Source organism: Staurois parvus, unplaced genomic scaffold, assembly GCF_062004578.1.
Source record: "Staurois parvus isolate SC_StPar_1 unplaced genomic scaffold, SC_StPar_1.0 ptg000382l, whole genome shotgun sequence".
NCBI classification, from domain to species: Eukaryota; Metazoa; Chordata; class Amphibia; order Anura; family Ranidae; genus Staurois; species Staurois parvus.
In genome coordinates this window covers 1,494,277-1,506,512 of record NW_028318178.1, presented here as the reverse complement: position 1 = coordinate 1,506,512, position 12,236 = coordinate 1,494,277, and the positions used below count along the sequence as shown (strand labels likewise).

General features: G+C 39.9%; 1 protein-coding gene and 1 long non-coding RNA gene across 4 annotated transcripts in view; one reads left to right on the top strand and one right to left on the bottom strand.

Moving 5' to 3' along the window:
* ABR (ABR activator of RhoGEF and GTPase) overlaps positions 1-12,236 on the top strand; it is a 370,766-nt gene that overhangs the window by 161,101 nt on the left and 197,429 nt on the right. For all 3 annotated transcript variants that reach the window (XM_089685740.1, XM_089685739.1, XM_089685741.1), the window contains one exon: positions 11,330-11,515. In XM_089685740.1, the coding sequence (XP_089541866.1) occupies positions 11,330-11,515 (186 nt within the window). The remainder of the gene's footprint in view (positions 1-11,329; positions 11,516-12,236) is intronic.
* Positions 4,422-9,522, bottom strand: LOC149455916 (uncharacterized). The gene is made up of 3 exons (XR_016313999.1): positions 9,381-9,522; positions 8,050-8,171; positions 4,422-4,535 (listed from the first exon to the last, which is right to left on the bottom strand). It is a non-coding gene; the product is annotated as an uncharacterized LOC149455916 (long non-coding RNA).

The window sequence follows — 12,236 nt, the reverse complement described above, 5'->3', positions numbered from 1 at the left end:
ATCTTGTAGACCAGCATGTTTAATATCTTTGATATTGCTTACCCATAGTCATTTCCCACAGTTTAATATATGTCTGTGGCTGATTTGAGTCTTGCTTTTCTTTGGCTGCCATTATCATTTTATAATGCTATATATATATAACCTTGAAGACTTTAAAAAGGGCTAGAACTGGGTTAATTTATTAACTACTTTATATATTTTTTGATTGGCCTGAGTTATTGTTTAGGGGTCTATACTGTTTTTGATGTATATGTGCTTTAGGCACTTTTGGTTCTAATGTATCTATGATTGGCCATGTGATGGGGAAGAATGATTAATATGTACAAAGTTATTTGTATGTTCGCCTCTATTGTTCATCACATTACATTGATGCTTTTCTTGGATGTCTGATAGTTTGGCCTCTTGTTTTAGATGTAAGCACTCATTAATGGAATGCTATAGAATTACTTCTTCCTGCACTTGGCCAATAACAGATAAACACAAACATACCCAGATGGAGCTGGTTGGAGCATCACAAGCAGTATGTCTGCGTTTCATTTGCATTTATATCAGTGTAATTTTAATTTTAAAAACACAGAATGAGGAACTATTTTTAAACAATTGTCCGGTTCATGTTCTCTAAAAGAAAACTGTTGTCATGTACTTTTCTTTATACGAGTCATTTATTTAAATATGAGATATGAAATACAGTGTGTGCATGGTGTAGGGCAGAAGTGTTAACTGGTCATAGCCCAAATAATATGTTCAGAAGGAGAACTCTGGGAGATTGCTTTGCCTCTTCTTTACTTCGAAGTACTAGGTTCTTATTTCAACACGCTCGATACCTTTGAACACTCAACCTTTCCCTTGTCAAGGAGTGCTTGTGAAATGCTTCTCATCCTCCTCCTTCATATGGATCTTTTATGTTCTATTTATAAATCTCTATGGGCTGAATATGAACCATCATTCATGCTGGTAGTAAGTAGAGATGGGAGTTCCTACATTTATATGTTTCTGTGGTGTGGCTAGTGCATTGTTTTATACCAGCGGTGATATTGTAGTAAAACCAGGGATAGGGGCTATTGTCAACTATAAGCACATATGTAAAATGTAGTACTACATTTCGTATGTAAAATAAAGGGGTGGATAACTACATGGCAAATGAACTTTAGCCCTTTTTGCTGCCAGAGCCGTTTTTCATTTTAAGCTTGAAGATTACACAAAACCCCCAAACATTTTATAATGAAAGCAGATACCCTAGAGCAGGGGTGTCAAACTGGTGGCCTCCAGCTGTTGCGAAACTACAAGTCCCATCAGGCCTCTGCCTTTGGGAGTCATGCTTGTAACTGTCAATCCTGCAATGCCTCATGGGACTTGTAGTTTGGCAACAGCTGGAGGGCCACCAGTTTGACACCCGTGCCCTAGAGCATAAAATAGTGATAGTTTAAATTTTTTATGTCACATGATATTGCCCCAAAGGTCTACGGAACTCAAAAGTTCAGTAAAAAACACCCTAAAGTGAATTTTAACATACGCAATAAATTACCCAGACTTTTAGTAAAATGTAAAAGAGGAGGATGGGCCTCAAATTTCTTTTTTTTTTCACTTAACCCAAAGTCCCCTATGTGATGATTTTTAGGTGATAGGTTCTCTTTAGTAAGACATGAAGGGTGTTAAAGACCCTGCATGTTTCCTCGGGGCTTCACTGGATGTATGGCAATGCAGATCGCATTGTCATACATCTCTTCCTGGCTATTCTAGCTGGGGAAAGTGACAGCGGTGACCCGAAAGTGACGTCATACACCTCGCATTCCAGGTCACATCAAGAAGGGGAGGAGAGCGGACATGCATAACCGGGGGCTGTGGAAGCAATCAGGCGGCAGTGCAGCCACCTCTCCGCCAGGAGTCTGCCTGTCAGATTTAGACACAATCCTGGTGGCTGCAGCAACTGGATTGTGTGTAACGCCCTGCCGTACAGACGTGGCAGCAAAAGGGATAATGTTGAAAAATGTAAAGTAATACACTTGGGGGCCAAAATATGAATGCAAGTTACTTGCTAAGAGGAGAGCCATTGGTAAATTCCAGGATGGAAAACGATTTGGGGGTCTTAGTAGATTGCAGGCTCAGCAATGGCATGCAATGCCTAACTGCAGCAAGCAAAGCTAGCAAAATGTTTTAATGCATTAAAAAGCGTATTCGCTTTTTATTTAATGCGGCGAAAGGATTGGTCCCTAAATTCTGGCAGATACAGGAAACCCCGAAAATAAAATATTGGATAAATAGAGTGGAGTTTATATACAGGATGGAGGAACTATATCATATTGGAGAGGATAAAATTGAAAAGTTTTAGGAAAATTTGGGATAGATGGAAAAACTTTAAAATATCCAAGAGATATTTAGAACTCACCGGAGTGTAAAGGAGGGGTAGAGACAAGATAGAAATGATGGTTCTGTTCATTTTCGGTAGGTAGGGAAGGCGAGTGGTGTGATGAAGAATGACTCTAGGAGTAAAATAGAGGAACAGGAAGAAAAAGGAAATAATGAAATAGGAGGTGACCAGTTTGGGGGGTGGGGTGGGAAGGTATTTTGTAAAATTTGTTATGGAAACTGCGTGATTGAAAAAAATTGTTACATTTATAATATAAAGTTAATAAAAATATAATTACAAAAAAAAACATATTTACTTGAGTCTACCACATTACAAAACTCTGGTTTGGCCACAGCTTGAGTATAAGGGGATTGGAGGACCTCAGTTACAAAGAACGACTACAAACACTAAACTTATTCTCCCTGAAGAAGTGATGCTTGAGAAGAGATATGATAGCATTATCCAAATACCTCAAGGGTGACAACAGCATAGGCAGAAAACTATTCAGCTTCAGGGAGTTTAAGAAGACACATAGGTGGCCACTCAAAGAATTTTCAGGAGAAGTGGTTCAGCATTAAACTACGTGGGAGTTCTGTACTGTTAGGGCGGTAAGGATGCGGAACTCTCTTCCACAATCAGTGATGTCAGTGGGTAAGTTGATAGTTTAAAAAAACTCTTAGATGGGCAACTTAGTGAATGCAATGTACAGGGATATTGGAAATTATATTGACATAAACATACCTATACACACAGGTTGAACTAGATGAACTTGTGTCTTTATTCAATCTTACCAATTATGTAACTATATGTATTAGTGAGGCCCACTGCTGGTCCCTGGCATTGTGAATGAAAAATATTTTTAGGGAATTCATACATTTATATGTGTGCCCTCCCTTTTTTTTTTCTTTGTTGCATATTATCTCTGCAGTAAAAACATGTCGATGTCCAATACATTTATCATTAATCTTGGGGTCCCCAAATAGTAGCATTCGCCACTGCTATATCTAGACCTTTTGGAAGCAATACGTTCGTTTTTGGCACAGTGTGTTGGCCCTCTAACATTGTACCTAAGTTTCATTGCCAAAGGATACTGAGCCTTGTTGGGGATGTGTCTGTGTTGCATTTTGCATTCAGTGCCAGTACTGGTGGTTTAATGTTCTGTGCAACACTTCATTATGGTTGCTGAAATTGTGCATTAGCGTATTTAAAACCTGGTTCTACAGAGTGAAGATATGGTCCTAGACTGTCACCTTAGGTTCACACCTAAGCGTTTTCTGAAGTGTTTTGCAGAAACGCAGTACAGTCCATTTAACATGATCTCCTATGGAACATGTTCACATCTGTACGTTTTCACCTGGTGTCCTTTTTGGAAAGGGTCAGGTACTTTTTTGAACACATTGGAAACGCTGAAGAAAAGCATGTACTGTATTTGTGATGTGTTTTGCATCCTAAATCTGCCTAACAAGAAAAATGTAAAAATATTCTATTAAAAACCTGCAAAACGCATACAAAATGCAGGTGCAAAATGCAATGCATAAACGGCTCAAATGCAACCTGCATAGGCGTGAACCTAGCCTTATTATCTGTCTCCAACTCTATTACATTTGAAGATCAGTCCATAAATGCAGGTCAGTGTAGCCAGTTGTAGCAGCTGTTTCACGTTTTTGAACATGCCTATGAGTAGAAGATAAAACAGCTGTTGGAATTGGCTTTCCTTGTCTTCTTTATAGACTGACCATTGCACTTATAAAATTAGAGAGATTGTTTATCTTGTTTAATACAAGATGGATTTGCTGGACACTAATGATCCAATAGTGTGTCTAGGATCAGTTCGTCTCTTTTCTCAAGAGGAGTTTTATAAGTTGATGATGTGTGCAGTTCTTTTTTTATTTCTGGTTCTTAGAATACTAATTAATCTGTGTGCTGCTATCTCTCTCTCCCTAAACTAAATTACGTTTTGTGGAGTGTTTAATGTATGACGTCTTGGATTTTGTTGACGTATGCCTGACTTTTCAAAAAATGCTTAAAGTGTTCCTTTTTTCAGAAAAAAATTAAAAGATGAACTAACATCATAGACCCTTTGGATATGTTTAATCTCTGGTTAAAAGAATGGACATACAGTCATATCTCAAAAAGAGCTCATACGGCCAATTCTTATAATTTCTCAGGGATAAAGATCTTCTTCACCCTGTAAAGAAAAAATAAGTCAGCAGCAACAAATACTGTAAAAACACACACTTGCCCATCCCAAGATCCAGTGCTGTCCTCACCCAACCCGGTTCTTCACCAATGTTTGGGTCCCTCACGCCAGCATCTTAATTGTGTCCAGATGGCTGTGACTCCTTGCGGCTTCACAGTTGGCTGCCAACTGTGCATGCACAAATGGTCCCGCAGTCTCCTGGGACCTGTGACGTGTCCCAAGAGGCCGCTGGGAGAGGAAGGAGATGGTCAAAACGGAGGTGTGAGCAAATACCTGTCAAAACCCTTTTTGGGTTTAATTCCGCTTTGAGCCTTAGGACCGAACTTTACATACAGTGTATGAAGCAGCAATACAAATATAAAGGTAAACCCAAGAAAAAGCAACAGTTACAGTACTAATACCTACTTGTATGATATAATGAAAAGTCCAAAACCATGCTGTGCAGCTTTTAAAGCAAATTGGTTCAGATCACTGGAATGATACCAAAGATACAAGTGCCACAGCTTGGCGTAGTAATATATAACTTATTAATAAAAACAATAAGTGATGCATTCACATGTATAAACATAATAAACCCATAAGCATAGGAAGCGAATGAGACTTCAAGTGCCTCTCTTCCTTGACCTGCAGTAGGAAATACATTTTGGCACGGGTCATTCTAGTGATTCTAGAAATAGTTGTGCTGTTGGAATCAGCCAATATAGTCTGCATTCAAGCAAGCGTCTTCACCTCCTTCAACTTCTGGGTAGAATTGTCTATCTGAAATACTTTTCGGGGAAGCTCTCGTCTTCGTCGTGCACTCTATTTAGAGTTTTCTGAGCAGCCAAACCTTTGAATTATTTATTGCTATTTGCTGCAAGGTATTAAGAGTTATTAGTTATTAAACTGTCTGGAACTGCACTCTTGATATTGTGATAAAGAAATGCATGTCAATTGGAAGGATGAAATGCCTCCCCGGGGGTTACTGTTACTGAAGACAGTACCTATGAAAAGCATTTACTGAAGTCTCAGCTAATTGTCTCATGCTGTGAAGACATCCTCATCCCTGCATATTGCCTTTTTTTGCAGATTTACCATTTGCATGATATGGTTATAATCTCAGTGGTGATTATTTTTTTTAAACCAGAATATTCTGGAGCATCACACCAGCAATTTGACAATAACCCATAGAATAGTTTTAAAGTTTAAGGCCCCCTTTTCAAACTAAACATAAAGCCTTGATAATGTATATTATTCATTTCTTGAAGATGTTCAGATCAGATGTGTTGTCTTTCTGTGTGAAACGCTTTCCTTAAACCTAAGCAATTTTTTAACCACCAGCTGTGCGTCTAAAACTGCGTCATCTAACAGTGAACAGAAGCCACGGAGTACAGTACCACACATAGAGGTGGCAGAAAATGTGTGCTTTTATTGACAGCAACAGGCTGGTGTGTCAGATCAGGGGGCATTTATACTTCTGGGTGGATCACTTTTGTCATTTTTCTTGGTTAAAAATATACCATAAATTAAAAGGCATACTTGGGGGTTTGTAGACCACATTGTAGCTGAACACAGAACACTCCTTCCCTTTAGAACTTAAGACAACTAGCCTTTTTTCCATTTAATCCAATAGTATTTATCAAAAATCTGCACAGAAATCTGCTCCAGATCTGGGCAGCAGAGGGTACCTGAGAGATCTGGTAGTGTGTTGAGTTTTGAATCTGAGCCAAAATTAAATTATATAGGGACTAACAACACAAAACATTAGCTTTGCAAGATGCAAAAGAGCTCATTTCTATGGAAAAGGTTTGCATCACACATACTACATTGTAACAAGGAAGTCAGGGCAAAAGTGCCATCGGTCCCAAGAGAACAGATGAGAAGAGTATGGATGAAAGACAAATCTGTGTTTCCCATAGTAGCCAATCAGACATTTCCTTTGATTTACCATCTGCATTAGAAAATTGCCAGAATCTAAAGTATATAGTCAGATGAAGATAAAGTATAAATAAAGGCAAGACCTTTATTAGATTTATATAGAGAAGATAGAACCCCTGTAAGATTTTTATTGTTTATGTCCCTGTTATAGGGAAATTCACTCTCTAATCTCCCTGATCACCATTGTCACAGGGAATGAAAGTGTGGTAAAATCCGGAATTTTGAGTTCCTAAACAAAACATTACTGTACATTGAGAACAGGCATATAAAAATACTTTAAAATGATTGTAAATGTTCATTTTTTTATTTTAATTAACAAACATGTCATACTTACCTGCTCCATGCAGTGATTTTGCACAGAGCAGCCCTGATCCTTCTCCTCTGGGGTCTTTCACCAGTACTCCTAGCTCAACTTCTTCTGCGCGTGCCCCCATAGAAAGCTGCTTCCTATGAGGGCACTCATGCGGACTCGATCTGAGTAGTGCTGCCTGTGTCAATAGACACAAACAGCGTGGCTTGGCCCCGCCCTCACTCCCAGCAGCAGGAGCCAATAGCTCCCGCTGCTATCAGTCTGGCCTGTGAGGGCAGAGAGAGTGGAGAAAGTTGCTTGGGCACAGTACTGCATTGAGATTGGGCTTTGGCAAGCATAAGGGGGACTTGGGGGGATCCTGTGCACAGAAGGTTTTTTTTTAGCTTAGCTTAATGCAGTGAATACATTAAGGTAAACAGCTTTAAGCCTTTGGAAACACTTTGGAGCATTAGGTGTTTTTACAGCTTGCTTGTGGTGTGTTTCAATAGAAATGAATGGAGGCAGTTTCGAAACATCAATGCCTGTCCAACTGTGCAGGCCTCGTTAATTTTGCCTTTTGCGTAACACAAGGCAATGCCAACGCTGCACTGTGAACACCACTCTGTTTTAACAATTTTTTTGATAAGTACTTCTTTTTATTAGATTTTACAGAACAGCATGTAAAGTTACAAAACCAGAAGCGAAACAACTGGCTGCCAAAAACAAACAACCTGAGAAAAAACTCCACTCTTAAAATGCAGGGCTAGGGAAGTCCACTGATGAAAAAATACAAAGACAGGAGCACAGTGGAAATACCAAGTCACCCCAGCCCTAGGTATCATGGCAGTCAATACAAATCACTTCCATGACTGAATCACTACACTAGCCCAGAATAGAGACAAGGTAGGATAATCTATGTTAACAAAATTGAGTGCATTGATAGGAGGTCAGGAACTGGTAAAACTGTGACCCGAGTCCATATGCAGAGGGGAATTTACCAAGGTCTGTTTCACATGGGCTTCTACTTGTATATGAGCAGTGCTAAAAGCAAGCTTTTATGTAACATGCAAGCTTTTGGAAAGCTTTCAGCAAGCTTCAAGCAGCTTTCCCTAAGCTCTAAATTTGTCCAGTCCATTTTTGAAGCTTTGGATGAACTTTTTTGTGTCATGCCAATACAAACAAAAGAAACAAACATGAGAATGCCTAAATGTTTGTAACTGCAACCATTTTCTGGGTGAAGTGGTGCATTATCTGACAGAAATGCAGGGGTGCTAATAACTTTGGCCATGACTGTACCTTCATAAGTGATGAGCTGTCTGTGCCCATGCAGTCGGAGTTGTGATCCTGGGATTTTAAGTCCCCCTCTTCTTCTTGGTCAGCTCTGGCACAGAGAATCACTCTGATCCATCTTGGAAGTCCTTCAGAAAGAAGGGGGAGAAGATCAGGGATTTATTATCCCAGACTTGCTATACCTGCTGCTTTTTTTTTTATATTCCTACATAAGCCCTGACAGGTTCTCTCCAAGGTGGACATCGCCAAGCAGGCACAGTCCAACTGCCCTTAACCACTTCTGGCCAACCGTACATATATGTGTGGCCTCTCGATGGTTGAGCTTTAACACCAAGCGGCTGCATGTATGCATCCCTAGGTAAACACTTTACCTTGCTAAGAGTGTGCTCTCAGTACAGTAATGAGTGGGTACCAGAAGTCTCCCAATGCATACTTGCAATGGGGAGCTTTCCGATCATGTGCCAATTACAGCGGTCACGTGATTGGAATGCCAGACTCCGCCTCCTGGCATTTAAATCCCTTCAAAGGGCCAGGAAGCAGCGGCGTGAAGAGGTTAAGCTGATGTTTCTATAATATGTATGACTAGTTCATCTAGGCAATTTATGTTGGAAATGGAATGAGTTGGAGGCGTGTGGGCAGAGTTCCTAGCACTGTCTTGTCTATGGGGGAAGAATCTTCATCTGGCAGGTTTATTAGGCCGGTGGCTCAAGCTTTCCCCCATAAGACCGGCTAACTAGTAGTGCTATCTGCTACAGCTGTCTTGGACCTTAGTTAATTACCCAATCTGGCTGAAAACGGTCAGTGTGCGTACCTCTTGTCCACAGTCCCCTTTAGGTCAGGTTTTGATAAATGAGCTCCAAAGGCAACACTTCAACATACAATAGAAGGAATCTGTCTATTGTACCTGCTAGTGTTCTTCAAATTTTGGCAATATCACTATGTCCTTGCTGCAGGCAACATCACCTTTTGCTTTGCAGCAGTTTTCTTAAATATACTGAAAGGCAAATCCACTTCTATATCTTGGAAGCTTTTAACAAGTAATATACTAAAAATAGAACTTCTATTGTTCCTATGTTGTGCCTTGCCATGTATTTAGATGTGCACAAAAAAGAGCTTTTGTTCTAGTTTGAGTATGTTGCCTGAAGTGAATGTTCTACAAGTAAATGGCTACGTGCAATCATAGAATCTGTGCTGACAGCCGGGAACATAAGCTGCTGTAGCTTGCTACCTTTAGATGCATTTGCGTTTTTCTATTTCTATGGCAACACTGTAATAGCTAAGCAAAGCATTGCTAATAAAGTAGCCTTAAATCCTAATCGTCCTAGACTTCTACTCACCTGTCCTCACTCCAAATCGCATGCTTGGAAAAAGATTTATTCCTATAGAGAGGTCTTCTGTTCTGCATCCCACTGGGCGAAGCCTTTCCATGGAAATGAATGAGGTTTTTCCTGCTCAAGCACTGGCTGGAAGATGTGATAGCGGAAGCTGTTGAGGAGTGAGGCAAGTTGAATGTTAAAATTTAGGGGTGGGAGTAAGTGTTAAAAGTACAGTTACCTTTTAATAGTACACACCAAACCGGAACATTTTTCATGCCTGCCTGTTATAATGGAATATTTGTTTTGTTCATGTATTTAAAGCCTACTTTACACCTATGTGTTTTTTGCTGCTTTTTGCAGAAAGGCACTACAGTCCATTTACCATGGTCTCCTATGGAACACGTTCACATCTACGATTTTTTCATAGATATGTTTTTTGGTTTTGGTCCAATAGACTTCAATGGGGATGCCGCAGAGAAGCATGTAGTGCTTTTTTGACATGTTTTTTGCTTTTTTTTTTTTTTAAATCTGCCCAATAACAAACTAGCCCCCCCAAAAAAAACCTCAAAACGCCTGCATGTGTTTACAATGTGTACTTAGCGGTTTGCTGATATTCAATAAAACTTCCCTGGTCTGTGCAGCACCAGGCAGTGATTGTCCAAAATGGAGCTATGCACCTCAGCTGTACGGCACAGACATAGTCCATGAAAATGAATGGAATGTCCATCTCTCTTCGGTCAGCAGGTGCTGATTCTCCATACTACACCACACCTCCTGGCTCCACTCCAATACAAAAAAACATAACTTGACAATGCGCAGATTAGGACAGTCCTGTCTCATTACTTACTATTGTAAAGTGAGGAGAGGGCTCGTTGCTGGAATTTATCTTAAAAGTACAATTAAACCTGCCATACATCGCTGTAATTTCATCCGATTCTTGCTGAATTGTCCAAAATTCAAGCCAAGGGTAATCCTGTCCACAGTACCCAGCTTGATAACCTCAATTGAAAAATCAAATGAGGTGGGTCCAAATTTGTTGGCAAAATAATGACTGCATCCAATCAGATGCAGTCACTGTTAGGGTATTCTGTAAGCCACAGGTGCTGGCTATTAGGTAGCAATAGCCAGCAGAGAATATTCCTTCACCAATGCTGTTTGGCATGGATGGAGGAGTTTATTAGATTTCTCTTGTCCATCCTGCAGTCTTGACTAGAGAAATCTATACATATATGGCTAGCCTTTCACTATGAATTGCCTTGGCAGTTTTTATCCATCTGTAGTCAGCAAATAATCACAGTTGGGGGAAAAACAAAAACAGCAAATGAAAAAAACAACAACAATATAGCGTATACAATTGTGACACAAGTCATATTGTAATTAAATATTATTACAAATTACTTTTCCTTTTCAATCTGCAGCCCTGTCATTTTCTAAAAAAATGCAATGCAATATGGCTACCTGGAGGCATTCTGTACTGAGATGGTGTACAGATCCTCCTCCCTAAGATATGTCATTTCCTGCCTGTGTGATTGCCCTACTGATTTCCCAGGAGTCTGCACTAGGACACAAGTCAGATTATGGGCATCTCCTGCAACAAACATGTCATTTTTGGTGAGATACTTCCAAAGGGAAATCAAATCTAAAGGGATGCAGATCCTGCCTCTGTCCTCATCAGAACCCTGCAGATGCAGCAGCTGATTGAAACTGCTCCCATACAGATTCGCTTTGCCCATGGACAGGACACAGACAACTAGACAGCTGCATTTTAAGAACAGCAAGAGGTAGGAATCTGCAACAAAGTTTGTTAAATTCCCAGCAATGTACATATATCACCCAGAGGGAAAAGTTTTTCTGACAGTGTAGAGTTCCTCTTTAAGCTCATTGGGGTCTCTTTCAGTATTTTCATGAATATACATAATGGAATGCAGCATACGCCTTAAACATATTGTTGTTTCTGTTTTATTTTTCAGCCCATGAAGCCACTAAAAGCAACTGCCACGACGTCGCAGCCGGTTTTAACCATGCAACAAATAGATGCCATTTTTTACAAAGTCCAAGATATTTATGAAATCCATAAGGACTTTTATGACAACCTTTATCCTTGCGTTCAGGAGTTTGACAATAAGACAACTGTTGGGCACCTCTTTCAGAAACTGGTAAGAGTAAAAAAAAATGTTTACATTGATTAATTTGGCTTCATAAATCATGCAGATTTCGTAGATACATTTAAAGATTCCAATATACATAATATGTATTTTGGCCATGAACCAGAAGGAGCTTTCCATCTTATGCATCTAGTCAGTCACAATGATACAAAGCTGGCTATGGGCACAACATGAGACATCAAGGGTCAGGAAGGGCATGCAAGTAGGCAGACAAATGAGTCTTGCTGTCTGGTTTAAGAGCTCAGACAGCATATAAGCAGCTCTCTCATTTTCCGAATGAGAGAAAAAAATGAAAAGGCTGTATTTTATCTGAGATGCTCTGCCTTTATTAACTGCAGGACAAGTTTTACCTAATACAAAAAAAAAAACACTTTTTGAGTTACCTAAGCTTGGTCCCAGAGCACAATCGGGTAACCCTTTAATTGCTAACAGGAACATAGTAAAGTACAAAAAGCAGGGAGAGGTTGAGAATGACACCTCAAAACTACCATTTTCCAAGAGTTTTTTTTTTCCTACACAAAGTGAATTGGCAGGTCCTTGGAAGTTATGGCAGCATGGTTTTGCTTGGGAAAAGGAGAGGTGAGAGGGGAGGGTTCTGTAGTCTAGCAGGTAGAGCTGACAACAATGGTTTTAAATTCAGTGGAGAAGAGGCACTGGGGTGTCAGTCTGTACAGGAAGTAAGGAGCACACAGGATTCCTGACAGTTGGCGAG